Source organism: Gopherus evgoodei, chromosome 9, assembly GCF_007399415.2.
Source record: "Gopherus evgoodei ecotype Sinaloan lineage chromosome 9, rGopEvg1_v1.p, whole genome shotgun sequence".
In the NCBI taxonomy this organism is placed as follows: domain Eukaryota; kingdom Metazoa; phylum Chordata; order Testudines; family Testudinidae; genus Gopherus; species Gopherus evgoodei.
Window position 1 is genome coordinate 57,424,013 of NC_044330.1, and position 25,287 is coordinate 57,449,299.

Consider the following 25,287-nt stretch of genomic DNA (forward strand, 5'->3'; position numbering starts at 1 on the left):
CCAGGGCCCCCAGCAGCTCCCTGCTAGGCCGGCGACTGCGGAGCGTAGGGCCCCGGAAGCCTCGTTGTCTCGCCCCCCTCCCTCCCCGGAAGGGGAGGAAGGGTCCAAGCAGCAGGACTCCGCTGTGGCTCCGGAGGCAGAGGCGAGGGCTGAGGAAGACCCTCAGTTAGACACTCTCGTGCCGGGGGTCTCATCATCCTCCTCCACGGATGAGGCGGTGGCGGGTACCTCCTCCAACAGTCCCCCCCCGCTGGATCTCAGGGCGCACCAAGACCTCCTCAGGCGATTGGCTCAAAATCTGAGTCTGCAGGCGGAGGAGGTCTCGGAGATAGAGGATCCAATTGTAACCATCCTCTCTTCTGATGCTCCCACCAGGGTCGCCCTGCCCTTTATACGAACCATCCAGGCCAACGCCAACACCATCTGGCAGTCTCCGGCCTCCATCCCTCCGACAGCAAAAGGCGTCGAGAGGAAGTACATGGCCCCTTCTAGGGGATACGAATATCTCCATGTACACCCGACTCCGTGTTCACTGGTGGTTCAATCAGTGAACGATAGGGAGCGTCATGGCCAGGAGGCTCCAGCCCCCAAATCAAGAGAGGCCAGGCGGATGGACCTCCTTGGCCGTAAGGTGTATTCGGCTGGGGCGCTGCAGCTCAGGGTCTCCAACCAGCAGGCCCTGCTGAGCAGATATGCCTTTGATTCCTGGGTGGCAGTGGACAAATTTAAGGAGCTGCTGCCACAGGATGCTCGCCAAGAGTTTACGGCCATCTTGGACGAAGGCAAGAAGGTCGCACGCACGGCCTTGCAAGCCTCCTTGGACGCTGCGGACTCGGCTGCCCGTACCCTTGCGTCAGGAGTTACGATGCGTCGCATCTCCTGGCTGCAGGTTTCCGGCCTTCCGCCGGAGCTCCAGCATACTATACAGGACCTTCCTTTCGAAGGCCAGGGCCTGTTTTCTGACAAAACAGACCCCAGACTCAAGAGTCTGAAAGATAACCGAGTCGTTATGCGGTCCCTCGGGATGCACACTCCCGTGACGCAGCGTAGACCCTTCCGGCCACAACAACAACAACAACGCAGGCCGTTTTCCCAGTTCCGCCAGCGGCAGGACCTTTACAGGCGCCGCGGCAGGAACGGGAGGCGCAGGCAGTCGGGGAACCAAGGGGGGCAGAACCAAGGCTCCTCAAAACCCCCGCCTGGTCCTAAGCCTTCATTTTGAAGGTGCGCTCGAGGGCACAGTAACAGTTTCCCCTATGGATCCTTCCCCCCCGTTTTCCAACCGCCTTTCGTTTTTCCTCCCGGCGTGGTCCCAAATAACATCGGACCGCTGGGTCTTAAGCGTGGTGCAGACGGGATACCGCCTGCAGTTTGTTTCGTTTCCTCCTTCCCGCCCTCCTTCCTCGTCCCTCTTCAGGGACCCCTCTCACGAGCAATTCCTTCGGCAGGAGGTGCAGACGCTCCTCAGCAAAGGAGCTATAGAGGCGGTTCCGGAAAACGAGAAAGGCAAGGGGTTTTATTCCCGCTACTTTCTGATCCCCAAGGCCAAGGGGGGCCTCAGGCCTATCCTCGACCTGCGAGAGCTCAACAAATACCTCGTGAAGTTGAAGTTCCGCATGGTATCCCTGGGGACCATTATTCCATCCCTGGATCCGGGAGACTGGTACGCCGCCCTCGACATGCAGGACGCGTATTTCCACATTGCCATTTGGCCGCGCCACAGACGCTTTCTCCGCTTCGTTGTGGGGGCTCTTCATTATCAATTTGCAGTCCTCCCGTTCGGCCTGTCCACGGCCCCGAGGGTGTTTACAAAATGCATGGCAGTTGTCGTGGCGCATCTTCGGCGCAACCGTGTCCACGTGTTCCCTTATCTGGACGATTGGTTGATTCGGGGCACGTCGGAACAGCAGGTGAACAGCCATGTCCGCGTGATCACCGGCATGTTTGCGAGTCTGGGCCTCTTGATAAACACAGACAAGTCCACCCTGAGGCCCACTCAGAAGGTGGAATTTATCGGCGCCGTCCTGGACGCCACTGTGGGCAGGGCCTCGCTGCCTCTGCAGCGGTTCCAGACCATGGCGGCGATCGTTCAACGCTTGCGGTCAGCCCCGTTGACGTCAGTGAGGACATGTCTAACCCTGTTAGGCCACATGGCGGCGTGCACCTTTGTGACCGACTACGCTCGGCTCCGCATGAGGCCTCTCCAGCTGTGGCTTATCAGTCATTACAGGCCGGCAAGGCAACCGTTAGACATGTTAATCACAATCCCCCAGAAGGTCTTAGATTCCCTCGGCTGGTGGTTGGACCAGTCCGTATTGTGTGCGGGTCTTCCCTTTCACCCGTCTCAGCCCTCGGTATCCCTGACAACGGATGCCTCAGATCTAGGCTGGCGGGCCCACCTAGGGACCCTGCGGACGCAGGGCCTGTGGTCCCAGGAGGAGGTGGGGCTACACATCAACATGAGGGAGTTGAGAGCGGTCCGCCTTGCTTGCCAAACGTTTTGTCATCAGCTTCAGGGTCGTTGTGTAGCCGTGTTCACGGACAACACGACGACCATGTATTATATCAACAAGCAGGGCGGCACCAGGTCCTCCTCCCTGTGCCTCGAGGCGATACGACTCTGGGGCTTTTGCGTAGCCCACTCCAATCACCTCAGGGCTTCCTTCCTTCCCGGAGTACGGAACACGCTGGCGGATCGATTGAGCAGATCCTTCCTGTCACACGAGTGGTCCCTTCGCCCGGACGTCGCTCTCTCCATTTTCCGGAGGTGGGGTTATCCCCGGGTGGACCTCTTTGCGTCCAAGGGGAACAGGAAGTGCCAAGCGTTCTGCTCCTTTCAGGGCAGGGAGCCGGGGTCGATAGCGGATGCCTTCCTCATCCAGTGGTCGACCCACCTGTACTATGCGTTTCCTCCGTTCCCTCTGGTTCACAAGGTCCTCCTGAAGGTGTGCAGAGACAGGGCTCGTGTGATCATGGTGGCCCCGGCATGGCCCAGACAGCACTGGTACACCATGCTGCTGGACTTGGCCGTAGCCGACCCAGTTCCCCTGCCCCTTCATCCGGACCTGATTACCCAGGACCACGGGTCTCTCTGTCACCCAGACCTGCAGTCGCTGCACCTAGCGGCGTGGCTCCTGCGTGGCTAACTGGTTCCGAGCTGCGCTGCTCCACGCCTGTGAGAGAGGTGCTCTTGAGCAGCAGGAAACCGTCCACAAGAGCCACATATTCGGCGAAATGGAAACGCTTCTCCTGTTGGTGCGTAGAGAGAAATCTCCGCCCTATGGAGGTTTCGGTAACCGAAATCTTAGACTATGTTTGGTCCCTCAAGGAGCAAGGTCTGGCCTTATCGTCGTTGCGAGTCCATCTAGCAGCTATCTCCACCTTTCACCCGGGTGCAGACGGTCGCTCCGTTTTTTCTCACCCGACGGTGTCGAGATTCCTTAAAGGGCTGGAACGGTTATTCCCTAACGTCCGTCCCCCTGCTCCAACCTGGGATCTTAACCTGGTGTTGTCCCGGCTCATGGGGCCCCCCTTTGAGCCGTTAGCTACTTGCTCCCTGCTTTACCTCTCTTGGAAGGCTGCCTTTCTAGTAGCTATCACCTCAGCTAGACGGGTGTCGGAACTCCGAGCCCTTGTGGTAGACCCCCCATATACGGTCTTCCACAAAGACAAGGTGCAGCTTAGACCACACCCTGCCTTTCTACCCAAGGTGGTCTCAGCCTTCCACGTCAACCAAGAGATTTTCCTCCCGGTTTTTTTCCCAAAACCTCACTCCTCAGGCAGGGAGCAGCAGCTCCACTCGCTGGATGTCCGTAGAGCTCTCGCGTTCTACATAGAGAGGACCAAACCCTTCCGCAAATCCCCCCAGCTTTTCGTGGCGGTAGCGGACCGTATGAAAGGGCTTCCTATCTCCTCCCAGAGGTTATCCTCGTGGGTTACGTCCTGTATCAGGACCTGTTATGACTTGGCCCATGTCCCTACAGGCCGTGTGACTGCGCATTCTACCAGGGCGCAGGCGTCGTCGCTGGCTTTCCTTGCCCGTGTGCCCATCCAGGAAATCTGTCGGGCAGCTACCTGGTCATCGGTCCACACCTTTGCTTCCCACTACCCTGGTACAGCAGTCGAGAGAGGATGCGGCCTTCGGAACTGCAGTGCTCCAGGCCGCGACTTCTCACTCCGACCCCACCGCCTAGGTATGGCTTGGGAGTCACCTAACTGGAATGGATGTGAGCAATCACTCGAAGAAGAAAAGACGGTTACTCACCTTTGTAACTGTTGTTCTTCGAGATGTGTTGCTCACATCCATTCCACACCCGCCCTCCTTCCCCACTGTCGGAGTAGCCAGCAAGAAGGAACTGAGGAGCGGGCGGGCCGGCAGGGATATATATTGGGCGCCATGGCGGCGCCACTCCAGGGGGCGACCTGCCGGCCCACTGGAGTTGCTAGGGTAAAAAGTTTCCGACGAACGTGCACGCGCGGCGCGCACACCTAACTGGAATGGATGTGAGCAACACATCTCGAAGAACAACAGTTACAAAGGTGAGTAACCGTCTTTTCCCCGTGCTCTTGCTTCGGCAAGCGGCTTAGCAGTAATTTCGGTTTTCGCTGTTAATAGTTTCCCCTCTCCTCCCCCTTATTTGCCACTGGGAGATGCCGTGATCCCCCAGCTTCAAGACTTGCTAGGACTGCCTAAAAGTGAGCCCCATGCCTCCTGTTTATGGTGTCTGGGCAAGGGTCACCAAAAAGATTGCTGCAAGATATGTTGAAAATTCTGACCAAGAACTCTAAACAAAGGAAGCAGTGGCTTAAAATCCTCCTCATGGAGGCAGCTCTCTGACCTCAGTCGGACCCAGGCGTTGGAGATCCCGCTTCCAGGACATCTTTCTCCCCGTGTTCTACCCCAAGCCGCATTCCAGTAGCAGGGAGCAGACTTCACTCACTGGATGTCTGCAGGGCGCTAGCCTTCTACATGGAGAGAACAAAGTCATTCAGAAAGTCGATCCAGTTATTCGTGGCAGTGGTGGACAGAATGAAAGGTCAGCCAATATTGTCACAACGCATCTCGTCATGGATAGCGTCCTGTATTTGTGAGTTCTATAAGCTGGTGGGGATTCTTGCACCTCCAGTCACTGCGAACTCCACCAGGACACAGGCTTCATCAACAGTGTTCCTGGCTCGTGTTCCCACTCAGGATATCTGCAGAGCAGCGATGTGGTCCTCCATCCATACTTTTGCCACGCACTATGTCTCTGGCCTGCTGGATAGTCGCAATGCAGCCTTTGGACGAGCACTGCTCCATTCAGTGACAACTCTGACCCCACTTCCTGAACTTGGGCTTGTCAATCACCTGATTGGAATTGACATGAACAAGCACTTAAAGAAAAAATGGTCATTTGCCTTCTCATAACCCTTGTTCTTTGAGATGTGGTGTTCATGTCCATTCCAATACCCACCTTCCTACCCCTCTATTGGAGTAGCTAGCAAGAAGGAACTGAGGGGGTGGTGGGTCGGTAGGCCCCTCTTTTGGGCGCAGTGAAGGCGTGACTCCAGGGGGCACCCAGGCCAACCCAACAGATACTGCTAGGGGAGAAATCTTCCGGCTACTGTGCACATGCATGTGCACACACCTGATTGAGAGGTATTGTTCATGTCCATTCCAAAGAACAACAGTTATGAAAAGGTGAGTAAACAGTTTTTGTAAAACCAAAAACTAAGGGAACCATCGTGTCTAGGCCTGATCCCAAGGCCAACTGAAGACAGTGGAAAGACTCCCAAAGATCTTCAGTCAATTTTGGATCAGGCCTTCACATTGTGGTGATCTTGCTACTCTTGTCCTTTCCTCCTCCTCTTCCCCCATCCCCCTTGGTCAATCACCATCACTTATTGTGTCATATCTCGTTTAGATTGTGACCTCTTAGCAGCAAAGACTGAGTCTTGACTTTTGTGACACTTCTAGCATGCTTTGGGGCAGTCAAAGAAATGATAGAGGTACTGGCTTATTGAGAAGGTGGGGAAAGGATTTAGGATATGTCATTTGTGGAACACTTAGTGAAAGCCTCTTCAAAGGAAGACTGCAGTACTTCGTGTAAAAGGTGGCCTTGTGCCTCCAACTGATGATTAGATGTTAGCTTTTGAGTTTGCCTATATGCTAACTTCAGAATCTCTGAAGTTCTAGGGGAAGCTCTCTTGACAAGGTGAGTATACCTGGCAGGGGAATTTAGAATATGTTTCAAGACTCAAGTTTAGTGTCTAGTGTGTTTATAACCAGCATCTATATGCATGCAGCTATGTCTTTCTGTCTTGGGTTCTGAGGAAGAGTCTGCATTGATTCACCCGGGCTTCACTCAGTTACATTCCTAACTTCTGACAACTGTCAATTTTATTGGCAGTTTTTCAGGTTGTTTCCTCCAACTAGATGGATTGCTGTTAATGCTGTGGTTTTCAACCCTGAAACTTACAATTCATATCCTACATCTGTTATTAATCTGCTGTATTTCAGTCTTACACTACATAGGCTTTTGTAGGCAGGGTAACCAAAAAAAGTTTCCTGTGGGATTTAGCTTTGTGCTGGTGATTCCCTCTGGTTGTGGTTAAACAATATGGAGGTGATGCAGCAATCTGTGAGTTCGTGTTGGAGCTTCCTTGATGATGGGCAAGTTTGAGATGGCACAGAGGCTTACTTAGTTTGAAACAAAAAATACAGTAAAGGCAACACTCTTGAAATTCTACAGGATTGGGGGGGTGTCATATTTTCTTTTGTCTAGGAGCAGATTTAATAACTGTTTTTTCTTTCTATAAAGCAAAAGCTGGCAGGCTGACAAACAGGCAGCTAACAGGACGGACTTTCTGGCTACTGACCATTTAGCTGGTAAGTTACTGTTAGACTTTCCTGTTCCTGGGCCACTTGCTCAGCAAAGAGAAATTACCAGTGTTCTGCAGTGACCATCTGCCCACAGCTATCTTTTGTCATTATGGGCCTTTCTTGCATGATGGACCTGGGCTTTAGAGAGCACTTTTCTGCAGTTTTATCCCATCAGAGCAATGTATGGTCATTGAATTTAAAAACAACCGAAAAACCCACCTTAATGATAAATGTTGATGGGATGATTAGAAGGTGCTAGTCTACTTGTGTTCCCCTCTTCTGTAGGCATGGGCTGTGGACATACCATTCTTCTGAACTCTGATCACTGAGTTTAGAATGTGGAATGTTGGGCTGTGTTAAGGTCAGTACGTTCTGTTACTGGATTGAATGAAAAGCTTGAGGCTGGGAGCTGCTGTAGACCGCTTTGCTCCTTTAAAGCAACTGTTTTTCAGGGCTCTTTGTCAGGAGAGGGACTTAACTCCAATCTTGCTCATGAAGCAAGTTTCACACAGTTTGTATGAGTGTTGGTCATAGTGATTCTGGCTTGCCAAGCTAGGGGTGAGATGGAGCTGTAGTTGATCATGAAAGGCAGCGAGGACTCAGATTACCAAGGATGAATCTGAGAGAGAACCTGGCTAAATGCTTAATATCTAGATTTGTTGCTAATGTTTGTTCCGTGATAGTACTCCAAGCATAGAAAGCAGTGGGGAGAGGACAAGAGTCCACATAGTAGAAACTAGAGGCAGTGGCTAGGCAAGATACAGAACCTTCCTCAGTTCTGCACTGTCCTTTGTGGTCACTGCAGAATCAAATCCATTGGTAAATAGGAAAAAATTATTGGAAGTGGATTTTGCATTTCCCTGCCATGCAGAAGTGTGGCCGCTAATTAATAGAGCCCTGCAAATCTGCAGATCTTCGCTGTATATCCGTGGACCATGTTTGCAGATTGAATGTGGATACAAATTTTCTGTCCATGCAGGGCTCTACTAACGAACTCTTATTTATTGTGTGTGTGTGTGTGTGTGTGTGTGTGTGTGTGTGTGTGTGTATACACACACACACATACATGAGAAATGGTTTTCCCTTGATACTGACAAGAATCTCTTAAAGTCACTGCTTCCTTCCTGAGCATGGTATGGGGGAGGTGTTTTCACTTTTATGGAAGCTCTCAGGTAAACACAGTGGCTTCTTCACTCCAAATTAATTTTTAAACTAATCTCTTAAGTTCTGCCCATGGAGAAGTCCACCTCTCCCTGTTTTTGGTTATGGTGATGCTGGTGGTAAGCAGTGCACCGTTCTCTCTCCCAGTGGCATACCCGGATTGTGTGTAGGTGGGAAATCGACAATGAGCTCTGTGGCAGTTTTGACCCAGGAGAGCTTCGCTGAACACCGCAGCGGCCTGACTCAGCAACAGGTGAAAGGTAGGATGGTCACAAAGTTCCTATGAAATCCCATTTGATATTTGCTGCACACATAAGGTCCCTCCTGCTGCCTACAAGTGCTTCAGAATTGCAGGGTACTTGTGGGCAGCCAAAGGAGAGATCTCCTTATTCACAGTATGGATGGGCCATCAGATTATGGTTACCCACCTAGAGCAGAATAGTAGTATTTCATACCTATTTTGCTCAGGTATAAATGCCCTGACAGAATCAGGCTCTCAGCCTCTACAAAGAATCCTCCTTTTAAGCAGATTGTGTCAACAGTGGTACATAGGGTTGTCATAAACAGATAGCTAAGGGTTAATGTCTCTTTCACCTGAAACACCTGACCAGAGAACCAATCAGGAAACCGGATTTTTTCAACCTTGGGTGGAGGGAAGTGTGTCTCTGAGTCTTTTGTCTGTCTGCCTGTTTCCTCTGAGCTTTGGAGAAGTAGTTCTATTTTCTAGTCTTCTGTTTCTAAGTGTAAGGACAAAGAGATCAGATAGTAAGTTATATGGTTTCTTTTCTTTGGTATTTGCATGAATATAAGTGCTGGAAATGCTTTGATTTGTATTCTTTTTGAATAAGGCTGTTTATTCAATATTCTTTTAAGCAATTGACCCTGTGTTGTATCATCTTAATACAGAGAGAACATTTTGTATTTTTTCTTTCTTTTTTATATAAAGTTTTCTTTTAAGACCTGTTGGAGTTTTTCTTTACTTCAGGGAAATTAAGTCTGTACTCACCAGGGAATTGTTGGGAGGAAGAAATCAGGGGAAAGCTGTGTGTTGGATTGCTAGCCTGATTTTGCATTTCCTCTGGGTGAAGAGGAAAGTGCTTTTGTTCCAGGATTGGGAACGGAGAGGGGGACTCACTCTGCGTAGTTTCACAGAGCTTGTGTCTGTGTATCTCTCCAGGAGCACCTGGAGGGGGGAAGGGAATCAGGATTATTTCCCTTTGTTGTGAGACTCAAGGGATTTGGGTCTTGTGGTCCCCAGGGAAGGTTTTTCAGGGGGACCAGAGTGCCCCAAAACACTCTAATTTTTTGGGTGGTGGCAGCAGTACCAGGTCCAAGCTGGTAACTAAGCTTGGAGGTTTTCATGCTAACCCCCAAATTTTGGACGCTAAGGTCCAGAATCTGGGAATAAGGTTATAACATGGTGTAGCAGCGGCGGGATATAGACAGAATCCAGAAGCCAGTAGGAATATTATATTTTTCTTTTCTCTGCTAAGGGCTTTTTAGCAGAGAGAAACAGTTTGGTTTTAAAAGGGAACCAGAGAGAATTTTTTTTTCTGCTCTCTAGCAGTTTGTGGTTTGCATGTTAAGCGAGAAGACTGTTAAGGGTCTTTTGTCATGCAATAGCCCTCCCATTAGGAGGCAAGTAGCAGCACTTATATGCATGCAAATAAAGTGGTTTTTCTGGTTTCCCTTAATTGAACATTAGCTAGAGAGAGAAAAGGAAAAAAGCACTGTTGCTAGGCAGACTTCAGGAGGCAACAGAGAGCCTGCAGTTCAGAAGATAAACATCGGAGGGCACCCCAACACAAGAAAACAGGAACCATGACTTCTAAGGCAAGGATTGACGCCGAAGAACAAATCAAAGACGCTGAACACAGGCGACAGATGGAGATGAAAGAAAAGGAAGAAAGCCTCAAACTGGCAGCCTTCCAAAGAGAACAGGCAGCCCAAGAGGCAGCACACAAAAGAAAACTAGAAGAAGAAGAGGTGGCCCACCGCCGAGAAATGGAAAAGCACCAAAAAGAAATGGAAAAACAACAAAAAGAGAATGAAGAGAAGGAAAAACAGAGAAAACATGAACTGGAGATGGCAAAAGCTGGGCTGCATGTGCCAGCCAACCCTAACAACCCGGCGCCAATTATTGCTCCCCAGCACAGGAAATTTCCCACCTACAAGGCAGGTGATGACACCGAGGCCTTCTTGGAAAATTTTGAAAGAGCCTGTCTTGGGTACAGCATCCCCGAAGACCAGTACATGGTAGAATTAAGGCCACACCTCAGTGGACCTTTAGCAGAGGTGGCAGCTGAAATGCCCAAGCCGCAAATGCATGACTATAAACTTTTTCAAACCAAGGCCAGATACAGGATGGGGATAACCCCAGATCATGCCCGTCGGCGCTTCAGAACCCAAAAATGGAAACCAGAGGTGTCATTTCCCAAACACGCCTACTACATTGCAAAAAACTATGAGGCCTGGTTAACAGGAAACAACATTCAAACCTTGGAAGAAGTGAACCTCCTCATACAAATGGAGCAGTTCTTGGATGGTGTTCCTGAAGACATCACACGGTACATACAAGATAGAAATCCCAAAACTATCGCTGAGGCGGGGGAGATTGGAGCCAAATGGATGGAACTGGCAGAAAGCAAAAAAGCTACTGTCAAGGGGAACGATTACCCCAGGGGGCACACAGACCATAAACCCTACAACCGAGGACAGCCAAAGACCCTCCATACCACCCAAGTAAAGCCACAGATACCCTACTCTTCAACCTCACCAGTCTCCAGTAACTCACCTCGGCCCAGTGACCCATCAGATGGAAGATGCTTTAAGTGTAATGAACTGGGACATATCAAGGCCAACTGTCCCAAGAACACCATGCGAGTGCAATTCATTACACCACCATCACCCCAAAGATCCCCAGGCCCAGATGCCTCTCAAATACCCTTGGAGCGAAGGGAAAATTTGAGAGTGGGCGGAAAGAAGGTTACTGCGTGGAGAGACACGGGGGCACAAGTGTCAGCTATCCACCAATCCTTCGTTGACCCCAAATTCATCAACCCAAAGGCCAAAGTTACAATTTACCCCTTCATGTCACAAGCTGTAGACTTGCCTACAGCTGAACTGCCTGTCCAGTACAAAGGCTGGTCAGGAATGTGGACTTTTGCAGTCTATGACAATTATCCTATCCCCATGCTACTGGGGGAAGACTTGGCCAACCAGGTGAGGCGGGCCAAGAGAGTGGGAATGGTTACCCGTAGCCAAACCAGGCAAGCTTCCAGACCCATTCCTGTTCCTGAGCCGTCCACAGAAGCCCCGTCTGTGTTACCAGAGACCCAGACAGAGGCAGTGGACCCGGATTCCATGCCTACCACTAAAACAGCCCCCACAGCATCTCCAGTCCCAGGCCCGGAACTGGAACAGCAACCAGCACCAGCAAGTGCAACCACATCTTCAAACTCAACGCCAGAGGGCGCCAGCAAGCCAGAACTGGCAGAAGCAACAGACAGCCATACCCAAAAGGCTCAGCCAGAGCCTGAAATACCCTCAGGTGCACCAGCGGAGAGCGGTTCACCAGCAACGGAAACAACCCCATCACCTACATCGCTTCCAGAGGGACCAAGCCCAAGTCCACAGTCTGAGGAAAAACTGGTGACCCCAGCCTCAAGGGAACAGTTCCAGGCTGAGCAGGAAGCAGATGACAGCCTTCAGAAAGCGTGGGCGGCGGCACGGAGCACCCCACCGCCTCTCAGCTCTTCAAATCGATCCCGGTTTGTTATAGACCAAGGACTTTTATACAAGGAAATTCTTTCTGGTGGACACCGGGAAGAATGGCAGCCGCAAAAACAGTTGGTGGTCCCAACTAAGTACCGGGAGAAGCTCTTAAGCTTAGCCCATGATCATCCCAGTGGCCATGCTGGGGTGAACAGAACCAAGGACCGGTTGGGGAAGTCCTTCCACTGGGAGGGGATGGGCAAGGATGTTGCCAAGTATGTCCGGTCTTGTGAGGTATGCCAAAGAGTAGGTAAGCCTCAAGACCAGGTCAAGGCCCCTCTCCAGCCACTCCCCATAATTGAGGTCCCATTTCAGCGAGTAGCTGTGGATATTCTGGGCCCTTTCCCAAAAAAGACGCCCAGAGGAAAGCAGTACGTACTGACTTTAGTGGACTTTGCTACCCGATGGCCAGAAGCAGTAGCTCTAGGCAACACCAGGGCTAACACTGTGTGCCTGGCCCTAACAGACATCTTTGCCAGGGTAGGTTGGCCCTCTGACATCCTTACAGATTCAGGGTCTAATTTCCTGGCAGGGACCATGGAAAAACTGTGGGAAACTCATGGGGTGAATCACTTGGTTGCCACCCCGTACCACCATCAAACCAATGGCCTGGTGGAAAGGTTCAATGGAACTTTGGGGGCCATGATAAGAAAATTCATCAACGAATTCTCCAATAATTGGGACCTAGTGTTGCAGCAGTTGCTGTTTGCCTACAGGGCTGTACCACATCCCAGTTTAGGGTTTTCACCATTTGAACTTGTGTATGGTCACGAGGTTAAGGGGCCATTACAGTTGGTGAAGCAGCAATGGGAGGGGTTTACGCCTTCTCCAGGAACTAACATTCTGGACTTTGTAAGCAACCTACAAAGCACCCTCCGACACTCTTTAGCCCTTGCTAGAGAGAACCTAAAGGATGCTCAAGAAGAGCAAAAGGCCTGGTATGACAGACATGCCAGAGAACGTTCCTTCAAGGTAGGAGACCAGGTTATGGTCTTGAAGGCGCAACAGGCCCATAAGATGGAAGCATCATGGGAAGGGCCATTCACGGTCCAAGAGCGCCTGGGAGCTGTAAACTACCTCATAGCATTTCCCAATTCCTCACTAAAGCCTAAAGTGTACCATGTTAATTCTCTCAAGCCTTTCTATTCCAGAGACTTACAGGTTTGTCAGTTTACAGTCCAGGGAGATGATGCTGAGTGGCCTGACGGTGTCTACTACGACGGGAAAAAAGACGGTGGCGTGGAAGAGGTGAACCTCTCAACCACCCTGGAACGTCTGCAGCGGCAACAAATCAAGGAGCTGTGCACTAGCTTCGCCCCATTGTTCTCAGCCACCCCAGGACGGACTGAACGGGCATACCACTCCATTGATACAGGTAATGCTCACCCAATCAAAACCCCACCCTACCGGGTGTCTCCTCATGCCCAAGCTGCTATAGAACGGGAGATCCAGAACATGCTACAGATGGGTATAATCCGCCCATCTACCAGTGCATGGGCATCTCCAGTGGTTCTGGTACCCAAACCAGATGGGGAAATACGCTTTTGCGTGGACTACCGTAAGCTAAATGCTGTAACTCGTCCGGACAACTATCCGATGCCACGTACTGATGAGCTATTGGAAAAGTTGGGACGTGCCCAGTTCATCTCTACAATAGACTTAACCAAGGGGTACTGGCAAGTACCGCTAGATGAACCTGCCAAGGAGAGGTCAGCATTCGTCACCCATGCGGGGGTGTATGAATTCAATGTCCTTCCTTTCGGCCTTCGAAATGCACCCGCCACCTTCCAGAGGCTGGTAGATGGTCTACTAGCTGGACTGGGAGAATTTGCAGTTGCCTACCTCGATGATGTGGCCATTTTTTCAGACTCCTGGCCCGAACACCTACTCCACCTGGAAAAGGTCTTTGAGCGCATCAGGCAGGCAGGACTAACTGTTAAGGCCAAAAAGTGTCAAATAGGCCAAAACAGAGTAACTTACCTGGGGCACCAGGTGGGTCGAGGAACCATAAACCCCCTACAGGCCAAGGTGGATGCTATCCAAAAGTGGCCTGTCCCAAGGTCAAAGAAACAGGTCCAATCCTTCTTAGGCTTGGCCGGATACTACAGGCGATTTGTACCACACTACAGCCAAATCGCTGCCCCATTGACCGACCTAACCAAAAAGACCCAGCCAAATGCCGTTAAGTGGACTAATGAGTGTCAAAAAGCCTTTACCCAGCTTAAGGCGATGCTCATGTCTGACCCTGTACTCAGGGCCCCGGATTTTGACAAACCATTCCTAGTAACCACAGATGCATCTGAGCGTGGTATAGGAGCAGTGCTCATGCAGGAAGCAACAGATCACAACTTCCATCCTGTCGTGTTTCTCAGCAAGAAACTGTCTGAGAGGGAAAGTCACTGGTCAGTCAGTGAAAAGGAATGCTATGCCATTGTGTACGCCCTGGAAAAGCTACGCCCATATGTTTGGGGACGGCGGTTCCAACTACAAACTGACCATGCTGCACTAAAGTGGCTTCATACTGCCAAGGGCAACAACAAGAAACTTCTTCGGTGGAGTTTAGCTCTCCAAGATTTTGATTTTGAAATTCAACACATCACAGGAGCTTCTAACAAAGTTGCTGATGCACTCTCCCGTGAGAGTTTCCCAGAATCCAGTAGTTAAAAAGTGTTCTTAACATGTAAAAGTCTGTTAGTTATATACTTAGTAGTATATGTAAAGGTGCATGTGTTGTATTAATCTGTTTATTTTCAAGTTCTAGAAGGAAATTGCCGCCAGTGAGCTTCCCCACTGTCTGCAATTTGGGGGGCGTGTCATAAACAGATAGCTAAGGGTTAATGTCTCTTTCACCTGAAACACCTGACCAGAGAACCAATCAGGAAACCGGATTTTTTCAACCTTGGGTGGAGGGAAGTGTGTCTCTGAGTCTTTTGTCTGTCTGCCTGTTTCCTCTGAGCTTTGGAGAAGTAGTTCTATTTTCTAGTCTTCTGTTTCTAAGTGTAAGGACAAAGAGATCAGATAGTAAGTTATATGGTTTCTTTTCTTTGGTATTTGCATGAATATAAGTGCTGGAAATGCTTTGATTTGTATTCTTTTTGAATAAGGCTGTTTATTCAATATTCTTTTAAGCAATTGACCCTGTGTTGTATCATCTTAATACAGAGAGAACATTTTGTATTTTTTCTTTCTTTTTTATATAAAGTTTTCTTTTAAGACCTGTTGGAGTTTTTCTTTACTTCAGGGAAATTAAGTCTGTACTCACCAGGGAATTGTTGGGAGGAAGAAATCAGGGGAAAGCTGTGTGTTGGATTGCTAGCCTGATTTTGCATTTCCTCTGGGTGAAGAGGAAAGTGCTTTTGTTCCAGGATTGGGAACGGAGAGGGGGACTCACTCTGCGTAGTTTCACAGAGCTTGTGTCTGTGTATCTCTCCAGGAGCACCTGGAGGGGGGAAGGGAATCAGGATTATTTCCCTTTGTTGTGAGACTCAAGGGATTTGGGTCTTGTGGTCCCCAGGGAAGGTTTTTCAGGGGGACCAGAGTGCCCCAAAACACTCTAATTTTTTGGGTGGTGGCAGCAGTACCAGGTCCAAGCTGGTAACTAAGCTTGGAGGTTTTCATGCTAACCCCCAAATTTTGGACGCTAAGGTCCAGAATCTGGGAATAAGGTTATAACAAGGGTGTATCTGGGAGAGCAACACACAGTGATGAGGGAGTACTTGCTCTTTTAGTAGCAGGGTCAGGCACCGGGTGCTCTTTCCTGCCACACACACACAGGTTTTCATGGCCACAGCTATGTAGGAGAAGCTACTGATGGACTCTGTCTCCCATCCTTTCAACACAGTGGGCCAACTCTAACTTGAGAAGAGTTGCATCTACTTCACAACAGGTCTTAACTTGGTCCAGTGTACCTAGAGCTCTTTCTAGTTCCCTAGTGGATCATACCTGAGCTCCCCCCGGCCCCTTGCCCAATATCCAGGATTTTGCTGGACTTTCTCTGCTCTGTTTGCTCCAACCCTCCATCTCCCTCAGTCTCTTCACCTCAGCTTGACTCCAGACTTGACCCTCCTACCTTCCTCTCCCTTGCCCTGTCTGCCTCATCCTCTTTACTTTTCTTTGCATATAGCTGATCCCCCTCTTAACTGAACCCACCTTAAATAAATGCATATTGTAGCACTAATGTGCAGTTTGTTGCCATCACTTTTTTCACTCTGCTGGTGTGTTTTGCTCTTTCCCCCCACCTTGTGTTTGTCATGTCTATTTAGACTGTAATCTCTTTGGGGCTGGGACTTCTCTCTTTGTACCCTGTTCTGGGCTGGTCCTTGGGCACTGCAGTAGTAAACCTAATCATGCACAACCTGCTTCCCTCAACCCTACTTAAATAGACATCTGCAATGGGCATGAATGGGAGAATTGCTGGCAATTAAAACTTTGTATTGTTTGCCTCACTGCAGTTGCAGCTTTAAACTCTGAAGAGGAAAATGACCCTCCAACTTATAAGGATGCCTTTCCTCCACTCCCTGAGAAAGCTGCATGTTTGGAAACTGCCCAGGAACCAGCTGGTGCCTGGAGCAAAATTCGACCGATCAAGGCTTCTATCATCACTCAGGTTGGTGGAAGCCAAACTTCTCATCTCCCCCATCCTTCCCCCCGCAACAGTGTATCTCCTCCCCATTCCAAAAAGAATACAGATGAGCATCCCTTAAGAACTCATTAGGTAGTATGCTGAGGGAGGGTGGAGACTGGTTTCTTCCTCTCCAGTGACCCAGGGTACAAGGAGAGGAAGTACTGCAGGTGAAAGTGATATGCCAAGAGGGTTAAACCAAAGGGTGCTGCTTGCAGAGAGTAGTATGCCCAGCATTCCTGTGACAGTTTTCAGTGGAAGAGGAGCTAGCTAAAAGAGTCTTATTCTTGTCCATATACCCTCATTTCATAAATAGTATTGGTAATCCTGAGAATGGACAAGAATATCCCAGGTTCTAATACCTAATACTAAAACTTGGAAAGGATATAAAAGCTCATTCTTCAGGGCTTAAGTTCATCTCTAACGAGGGTTGGGGTGTTAGTCTGTTCCCAGAAAGGTCTCATTCTATCCCACATCTGCCTGCTGTGGGGTTCTTGCACCTTCCTCTGAAAGCATATAATGCTGACATGCAGAAGATTCCTGTGGCATAAATAAAACATCTTATTAAAACTTCCAAGAACTGATGGCTCAGCCTACTGCATGAGTGTCTTAATTTTGTGAAGGGCAAAGATCCAGTGTAGTAACCCAACTTGTAGTCTAAGCAGTAGGGCTTGTCCATATAACTTAATAGCCTGTGTCATGCTGAATAGTCTGCCCTCGCCTCACCTGTTATATTTGTTGATCAGGTGTTTCATGTACCGCTGGAGGAAAGGAAATACAAGGACATGAACCAGTTTGGAGAAGGAGAGCAGGCCAAGATCTGCCTGGACATCATGCAGAAGACTGGAGCTCATCTGGAGCTTTCTCTTGCAAAGGACCAGGGCCTTTCGATCATGGTCTCTGGCAAGCTGGAAGCAGTCATGAAAGCTCGGAAGGAGATTGTCGCTCGGCTTCAGACACAGGTGAGTGTATCTAACTGTTCTCTTCTACTTGTCTTTGCTCCTCCAACAAGGTGCCCTGCTGCTTGGAGGCCTCTGGGTGTGGGTGCTCATAAACTGAAGAGTTGTAATTAGATGACTAATCTAGTTTTGCCTTGCCTCTTTCAAAATGCACAAATGATGAATCGGGATGGAGACCAGGCTTGAAAGAGGGTTCAAAGCTAATTACAGGCCATGGTGTAAACTCCTCCCCAGGAAGATCCCTGCAACATCTGCTATACAAACAAGACATTGCACCTGGAGAGACTGCAGACCCCTCACAAGAAGCTGGTATTTCCTGGGAGATGGCTAACTGTTAATGTAGTATATACATACAGATAAATGGGGGAGGTGAAGGAGAGGAGTTACTAGATAGTAATACAATCGGGGTTTCTGATGACATAGCTTACAAGTGGGACTTGAGTTACCAGAAACCCATAGATGCAATTGTTATTCTCCTCTTACTGCGGCATATTTTTATAATCTGTCCTGAGGACAAAAGTATTATCAAGGCTTTCTTTCTATTTTTTTAATATCTCTCAGCTCACTTTTGACTTGCCGTTAAGGTGTCTCAAATGCATTTCCAGCAGAGGCAGTTGCCATTGATAACAACACTAATGTACACACCACAACAGTACCTTTCCACCCACACGTTGCACCCAACCAGATGGTAAACAATGATACAAGCTCTACAATGGGGCACATCTGGGAGTTGCTGTAGGAGAGCACTTTTTGCTTGAATATAGCACATTTGGGGACATCAGGCTAAGGTTTCCTATCACACTTGCACAGTGCCTTTGTCCACCCCTTCTTCATCCCTGTATCTCTTGTTTTTAATCAAAAAAAATAAAACAAAGGTAGCAGGCAGTAGAGTTGAAGCCCAAGTTGTTTATAGGCTACACCGCTAAGGTTTTTTGTGTTTTTTGTTTGTTTGTTTTTTTCTTTTTGCCCTGACTTTTTCGTGTGTGTAACTTTAAAGTCTTAATATACATGAACTGGCATCAAGAGATCCAATAGTATCATAAGCCACCAAGATAGCAAAAAGGTTAAAACGGAAGTGATGGGATATACAAGAGAAGGCAATATTCCCAAGCACATACGTAACCCTTAATGGCAGATTCAGAGAGTAGGTTCTGAAAAAGTAACCTCTATAGTACTGGGATGACACCAGGAACAGTGCCTTTTGCTAGTAGAGCACATGTTCAAACGTACCACTTCAGTAGTGAGCAAAGGTTACCATCTAATAGCTGTCTGCTCTCTGTGAAATATGTGGTCTTGATTGAATTCCTAATGAACAAGTGCCCACATGCTAAGGTCTTGGCAACCTTAGCAGCAGAGGCCAAAAGTCTGAATCAACACTTGCCCTCGAGGCAGTCTCTCTAAACTGTAGCTGCAGTACGAAGTTGCTTGTGCTGCTCGTTCCTATGGTGTATCTAGGGGACCTTGCCATCAGCAGCTAGGGGACTTCAGTCTCCAGACCTTGCTTCCTTGTATCTCATACAAGATCTAAATTAACTCAAAATACTGCTATTTGGGTGAGGAAAGCAATTAATCTTTTTCATTTTTGTTGGTAATAAGGCTCCACAGAGGGAAATAATCAGTGTCTTATTCCTGAGACAGAACATAGCCCTGGCTAAGGGGACTTGTCTTGTTCTGTAACACCATCCAAGTTAGTTGCCGCTCAGGGTCTTCTGTTTCTAACCATGACAGACGAGTACTCATTCCAGTGTTTTGGTTCCTGTGTTGCAGGCTTCAGCGACAGTTGCCATTCCCAAGGAGCATCATCGCTTTGTCATTGGCAAGAATGGCGAGAAGCTGCAGGACCTGGAGCTCAAAACTGCAACCAAAATCCAGATCCCCCGCCCAGATGACCCCAGCAACCAGATCAAGATCACTGGCACTAAGGAAGGGATAGAGAAGGCCCGACATGAGATCTTGCTGATCTCCGCTGAGCAGGTATCTGAGTGGTGCCTTCATCTTTCCTGCCTCCCGGGAACAGGTAGATAGATGTATGCTGTCGCACAAGATGGTGCAGCCTCATTGTACAAAGGACCATAGTTCAGTGGAGAGACAGTGTTGTGTTTGATGGTCAAAGTGCAACTCTAGAAGTCAGGAGCCCTGGCGTCAAGCCGTGAGTGCCACTGGCTCCGTTCCTCCACCTTTCTGTTTCTACAAAAATGGGGTATTACCATTTTAAAATGTTATGAGATCCTTGGGTGAAAAATGCTATAGGTGCCAGGTGAAAGGAGGAGGGGTTTCATGGATGGGAATGTTGTCGTGATATAGGTCAGGGGTAGGCAACCTATGGCATGTGTTCCAAAGGCGGCATGCGAGCTGATTTTCAGTGGCACTCACACTGCCCAGGGCCTGGCCACCGGTCCGGGAGGGCTCTGCATTTTAATTTTAACTTTAAAGGAAGCTTCTTAAACATTTTAAAAACCTTATTTACTTTATATACAACAATAGTTTAGTTATACTTGTAGAAAGAGCCCTTCTGAAAACGTTAAAATGTATGACTGGCACGCGAGACCTTAAATTAGAGTGAATAAATGAAGACTCAGCACAGCACTTCTGAAAGGTTGCCGACCCCTGATAGAGGTAGTAAGACTCTTACAGAAGCTGAAGATTTAAAGCAGGGGTCAGCAACCTTTCAGAAGTGGTGCACCGAGTCTTCATTTATTCACTCTAATTTAAGGTCTCGCGTGCCAGTCATACATTTTAACGTTTTCAGAAGGGCTCTTTCTACAAGTATAACTAAACTATTGTTGTATATAAAGTAAATAAGGTTTTTAAAATGTTTAAGAAGCTTCCTTTTAAAATTAAATTAAAATGCAGAGCCCCCCAGACCGGTGGACAGGACCCGGGCAGTGAGTGTCACTGAAAATCAGTTCCCGTGCTGCCTTTGGCACATGTGCCATAGGTTGCCTACCCCTGATTTAAGGGGTAGATTTTAAAAGGATTATGAACACGAGGGATACTTTTATCCAGGAGTATAGGGCACTCTTGTAGAGAGGTAAGAAGTCATACTTGAGAACTCTGCTCTCCAGAGTGGGGACTTTCCAGCACACTTTACCTACAACATACCCATGAAGCTCTGTGAATAATCTGGCTTGTTTTGCCTTTGTGAAGGATAAGCGTGCAGTGGAGAGACTGGATGTGGATAAAGTGTACCATCCCTTCATTGCTGGCCCTTTCAACAAGCTGGTGAGTGAGATCATGCAGGAGACAGGGACGCGCATCAACATTCCACCACCCAGCGTCAACAAGACCGAGATAGTCTTCACAGGTGAAAAGGAGCAGCTGGCCCAAGCTGTAGCTCGTATTAAGAAGATCTACGAGGAGAAGGTATGGGTGCTCTAAAGAGAATCTCTCACATTCATAGCTGCCTCTTCCTCCCTATGTTATGTTACCCACCATATTCTCCTCTTGTTTACCCATTTTTGTTACCCTTCCCAAAAAAGTTTTATGTCTGTTGGACCTGTTCAGCCATGTGCCCATCTGCTGTTGGAGAAAAGTAGGTCTTGTGGCGGTGTGAGGTATTGAATGTTCAGCTTCTAAAATTTCTTCTGTGGTCAGCCTGCCACAAGGAGTTGCATCTGATTTAAGTTTATTTAAAAAAAAAAAAAAAAAAACTGAGGGAAGGAGGAGTTTCAGGACAAATGGGGCTTGGAGACTAGCTGGCTTGTTACGATAGCTGCAGAGTACATGTCTCTCCTGTTAACTTTCCATTAGCTGCTATTGACATTCCAGCTATGAATTGCAGGACTGCTCCCCCATGGCTGAGGCCGAGTACTTAACCTTTGCTGAAATCCCTATTGTATAACTCATGTACTTATTGCAGTCTGGGTATCACCTTGAGAACACAATTGGGAATCAGGGTAGGTACGATATACATATGTGCATGCATGTGTGGCTGTCCTTGCTCCAGAGAGTTTACAATCTAATAGCAGATGGCATGCTTTACTTCAAAATCCTTGTAAGCACCACGTTTGATCATAGATCCCAGCAAGAGCCCAACTTTAAATTTTATTATTATTTTTTTAAATTGTCTTGGATTACTCTGCAACTGGTTCATTCTTTCTTCCTTATCCTGCTCCTTTCTGGGCAAAGAGTTTTACTGTATCTGGTGGCATCCCCCCTTTTCTTTCCCTGCCACTTGTGATTGATGCCCTCACACCTCTTCCCCACACAGAAAAAAAAGACTACGACCATTGCAGTGGAGGTGAAAAAGTCCCAGCACAAATATGTCATCGGCCCCAAGGGGAATTCCCTGCAGGAGATCCTGGAGAAAACTGGAGTCTCAGTCGAGATCCCACCCACTGACAGCAGCTCTGAGACGGTGATACTGCGTGGCGAGCCTGAAAAACTTGGGCAGGCATTGACTGAAGTCTATGCCAAGGTAATGCAAAATAGCATGTCAGCTTAAGTTGCCAAATGATGTCTTTTAGATGGGGGGGAGGGGGCCCAACCCATAAGCAACTTTCTGCACTACTCTGGCTAAAAGGCATAAATTTGAATGGATCCCCAAGCATCTAGAGGCCATGAGCATCTCCATTGTGCTCTTCTATATCAATTAACTAACTTGAGAACTCTGTACTAACAAGGCTGGTGCCGAGATGCAAGCTTCAATAGCCCTTGAATGGTGAGTATGTTGTGATGTCCCTTCATAGTCATTCACGTTCATAGTCTTTCCTCTTCCCTAGGCTAACAGCTTCACCGTCTCCTCAGTCTCTGCCCCCTCTTGGCTTCACCGTTTCATCATTGGAAAGAAGGGACAAAATCTGGCCAAAATCACTCAGCAGATGCCAAAGGTATAGACAGTTCATGGCAGCCTCACCCACTCCACTGAACTCCTTTCTCTTTCCTTAGAGAGATGGTCTCTGTTCTTTCTCTCCAAACCTCTCAAAAGATGTCTAGATTTCTGGTAAATACTATAGGAATGTCGCTAGAAATGGATGGGAATGGAGAAGAGAGCATCCTTTACAAGATGCTCTTGCAGTTGGGCTCAGTAATGCCACTTTTCCCTTCAGAATATCTCCATTTTATATAGGTTCAAATAATCAATAAGACAGGCTGAACTCTTCATATGAAAGTTTGTGCAATTCTTATTAAACAACCGCCAGGTGTAGTAATTGCATCTCTGTATGGTGCTGTTCAAAGGGTCAGTAAGCTAGTGTGTTCGTTTGGCTTTTTTTTTTTTTTCACCATCTGTAAAATGGAGATCATAGGTGGAGTGAGGTGCCCAAAGTCACTGTGGGAGTCAGGAGTAGAACCCAGGGCACCTGCTCTAGACACTCAACCATGTGGCCTTTGATATAGGTGGTTGTCGCTTCATAAAAATAAGCAAAGGATAACATGCAACTTATGTGCTCTCTAAGTGGAAGAGAAACAAAGCCCTCAGCAGCAGAGATGGATGGCTTTGTCATGGCCAGCAGCATTGATCTGGGTTACATGTCTTGAAGCTCTTACGGCATTCCTTGTCTTGTTTAAAGGTTCATATCGAGTTCACTGAAGGGGAAGATAAAATCACCCTTGAGGGACCAACAGAGGACGTGAATGTGGCTCAGGAACAGATTGAGGTCATGGTCAAGGATCTGGTGAGTTGGCATGTTGTAGCTTCAGTGGGGTAAGGCTCTGAACTATTGTAAAAGTAAGAATGCGGAGATGGCAGTAACAAGAAACAAGGGCTAACTTGCATATCCTCTTTTATAAACATTATACCCCCAGATGGGGGACAGGGATTTGACAAAAAGCGGGCTGTCTAGACACGTACAATGAGCTGAAATTAAAGCCTTCATCATGAAGCATCTTCTGTCTCTCTGACCCTCAGTAATTTGCCTTATGACTTACTAAGAGAGGGAGTGGTGTTGATGCAATACAAGAAGACTCTTCCAGGTGGTGGTAGCTGCACAAGAGAAGGCTTTCACTTTAGGACTGGGGAGATTGCATGGGGGCTTAGTGTTTCACACACTGGACATTAATAGTACAGACCAGAGTAACTTGATGATGCTGTTCAACTCAGCAGCAGTAGGAGTGTTTGTGGTTAGTTGTCAAAGGGCTAGCATTGATATTCAATTATTATGGACAACAGATACAAGAACTAGTACTCTGCAGTCTGCCTAACCCTGCACTGCTCTTTGCAGATCATCCGGATGGATTATGTGGAGATCAATGTTGACCACAAGTTTCACCGACACCTCATTGGAAAGAATGGAGCCAATAGTGAGTGAGATGCCTTTTTATGGGCAATGTAATGTACTCTGACAGCTGTATTTTATCCATCTCCTTAATCTCCATTAGACAGTGGCTGAATTTCCACGGGCAGTGTTAATATCACATGTTGTTGTCTTTACACTGATCAGCAGCTTCTCAAAAGGGCTATTCGCTCAAGGAACATTAGATGAGGAGCAAACTACTAGACTTATTTTAACTCTCTTGAAGTTGTCCTGGAGGATTATATGGGTGTGAAACCTCTTCATCCAAGATGAGGGGCCTCCCTCCAGATCAGGGTGGAGAGTTAACTCAAGAGGACAGGTTTAACTAATAGAAAAAATTATCTGGAAAGATGGACCTGGAGGGTAGACTCTTAAGTTCATGCCTATTTGTGCCTGCAGAAGGAACATCTGATTAAAGCTGTTCCAGGAATAAAAGTGGTAGATGCTGCATTCCTTGTATCTGTAGACACTGTGCTGCCTGTTCTTGTAGGTTCTATTGTGCAATAGAAAATCCTGTTTTTGCTGAGCTCCCAGGTGGAAAAGCTTTACCTCACTACCTCTTTTTAAAAATCTCCCTCTTCTCCTTCCCCCCTACTCTCTTTTGGAGAGGCTGGCCTAGGGTTCAGGTAATCCCTATATAAGAGAGCTGCTGTAATGACACCTGGTTGATTCCAGTCTTGCACTGGTAGGTGTGACAGAATGGATGAGTTTCAGCAGAATCCTTGTCTTGCAGTTAACAGGATCAAGGACCAGTACAAGGTATCTGTGCGTATCCCTCCAGACAATGAGAAGAGCAACCTGATCAGAATTGAAGGAGATCCTCAAGGTGTCCACCAGGCCAAGAAAGAGCTGCTGGAACTTGCTTCACGTATGGTGAGCAAGAAAGCACCACGGAATTGACTTTGACTAACAGAGACCTCATTGGCAATGTGTCTATACCAGGGGTCGGCAGCCTCTGGCATGCGACTCGCCAGGATAAGCATCCTGGCAGGCCGGGCTAGTTCGTTTACCTGCCACATTGGCAGGTTCAGTGAACCACGGCTCCCACTGGCCGTGGTTCGCTGTCCTGGGCCAATGGGGGTGGTGGGAAGCAACATGGGTGAGGGATGTGCTGGCCACGGCTTCCTGCCTCTCCCATTGGCCTCGGGTGGCAAACCATGGCCAGTGGGAGCTGCAGTTGGCCGAACCTGCTGACGCGGCAGATAAAGCAAACTGGCCCGGCCAACCAAGGTGCTTACCCTGGCGAGCCGCATGCCAGAGGTTGCCAACCCCTGGTCTATACCGTTTCTTATGACTACTTCTGGAATTAGAGCAAAGGTGGCCTTTCCCCACAACCAGCACTTGTATACCATACTGTATTCTTGCTGGAAGCAGAGTAAATTTAATGTCTGTCTATGGGTGTTTGAGTCTCCTTTTCAGCTTTAGGGAAAAGTAACTCATCTTCTATGCTAGACTAGCGCTATCTGAAAGACGTAACTGCCTGATCAGTTGCCATTCAGCAAAATGAAGTAAATAAAGGGCATGGAACTCATCCTGATGAAAACCTAATTTTCATTGATATGTTCTCAGGAAAACGAACGTACCAAGGACCTAATTATTGAGCAGAGATTCCATCGAACCATCATTGGGCAGAAGGGTGAGCGGATCCGGGAAATCAGAGATAAATTCCCAGAGGTA

General features: G+C 48.2%; 1 protein-coding gene across 4 annotated transcripts in view; it reads left to right on the forward strand.

Moving 5' to 3' along the window:
- HDLBP (high density lipoprotein binding protein) overlaps window positions 1–25,287 on the forward strand; it is a 109,503-nt gene that overhangs the window by 49,674 nt on the left and 34,542 nt on the right. For all 4 annotated transcript variants that reach the window (XM_030575997.1, XM_030576001.1, XM_030576000.1 and 1 more), the window contains exons 2-13: window positions 6,801–6,868; window positions 8,171–8,283; window positions 16,249–16,403; window positions 17,165–17,380; window positions 19,145–19,351; window positions 20,525–20,740; window positions 21,588–21,794; window positions 22,099–22,206; window positions 22,888–22,992; window positions 23,539–23,617; window positions 24,344–24,483; window positions 25,180–25,284. In XM_030575997.1, coding sequence (XP_030431857.1) covers window positions 8,208–8,283; window positions 16,249–16,403; window positions 17,165–17,380; window positions 19,145–19,351; window positions 20,525–20,740; window positions 21,588–21,794; window positions 22,099–22,206; window positions 22,888–22,992; window positions 23,539–23,617; window positions 24,344–24,483; window positions 25,180–25,284 — 1,614 coding nt within the window. In that variant the 5' untranslated portion in view covers window positions 6,801–6,868; window positions 8,171–8,207. The remainder of the gene's footprint in view (window positions 1–6,800; window positions 6,869–8,170; window positions 8,284–16,248; window positions 16,404–17,164; window positions 17,381–19,144; window positions 19,352–20,524; window positions 20,741–21,587; window positions 21,795–22,098; window positions 22,207–22,887; window positions 22,993–23,538; window positions 23,618–24,343; window positions 24,484–25,179; window positions 25,285–25,287) is intronic.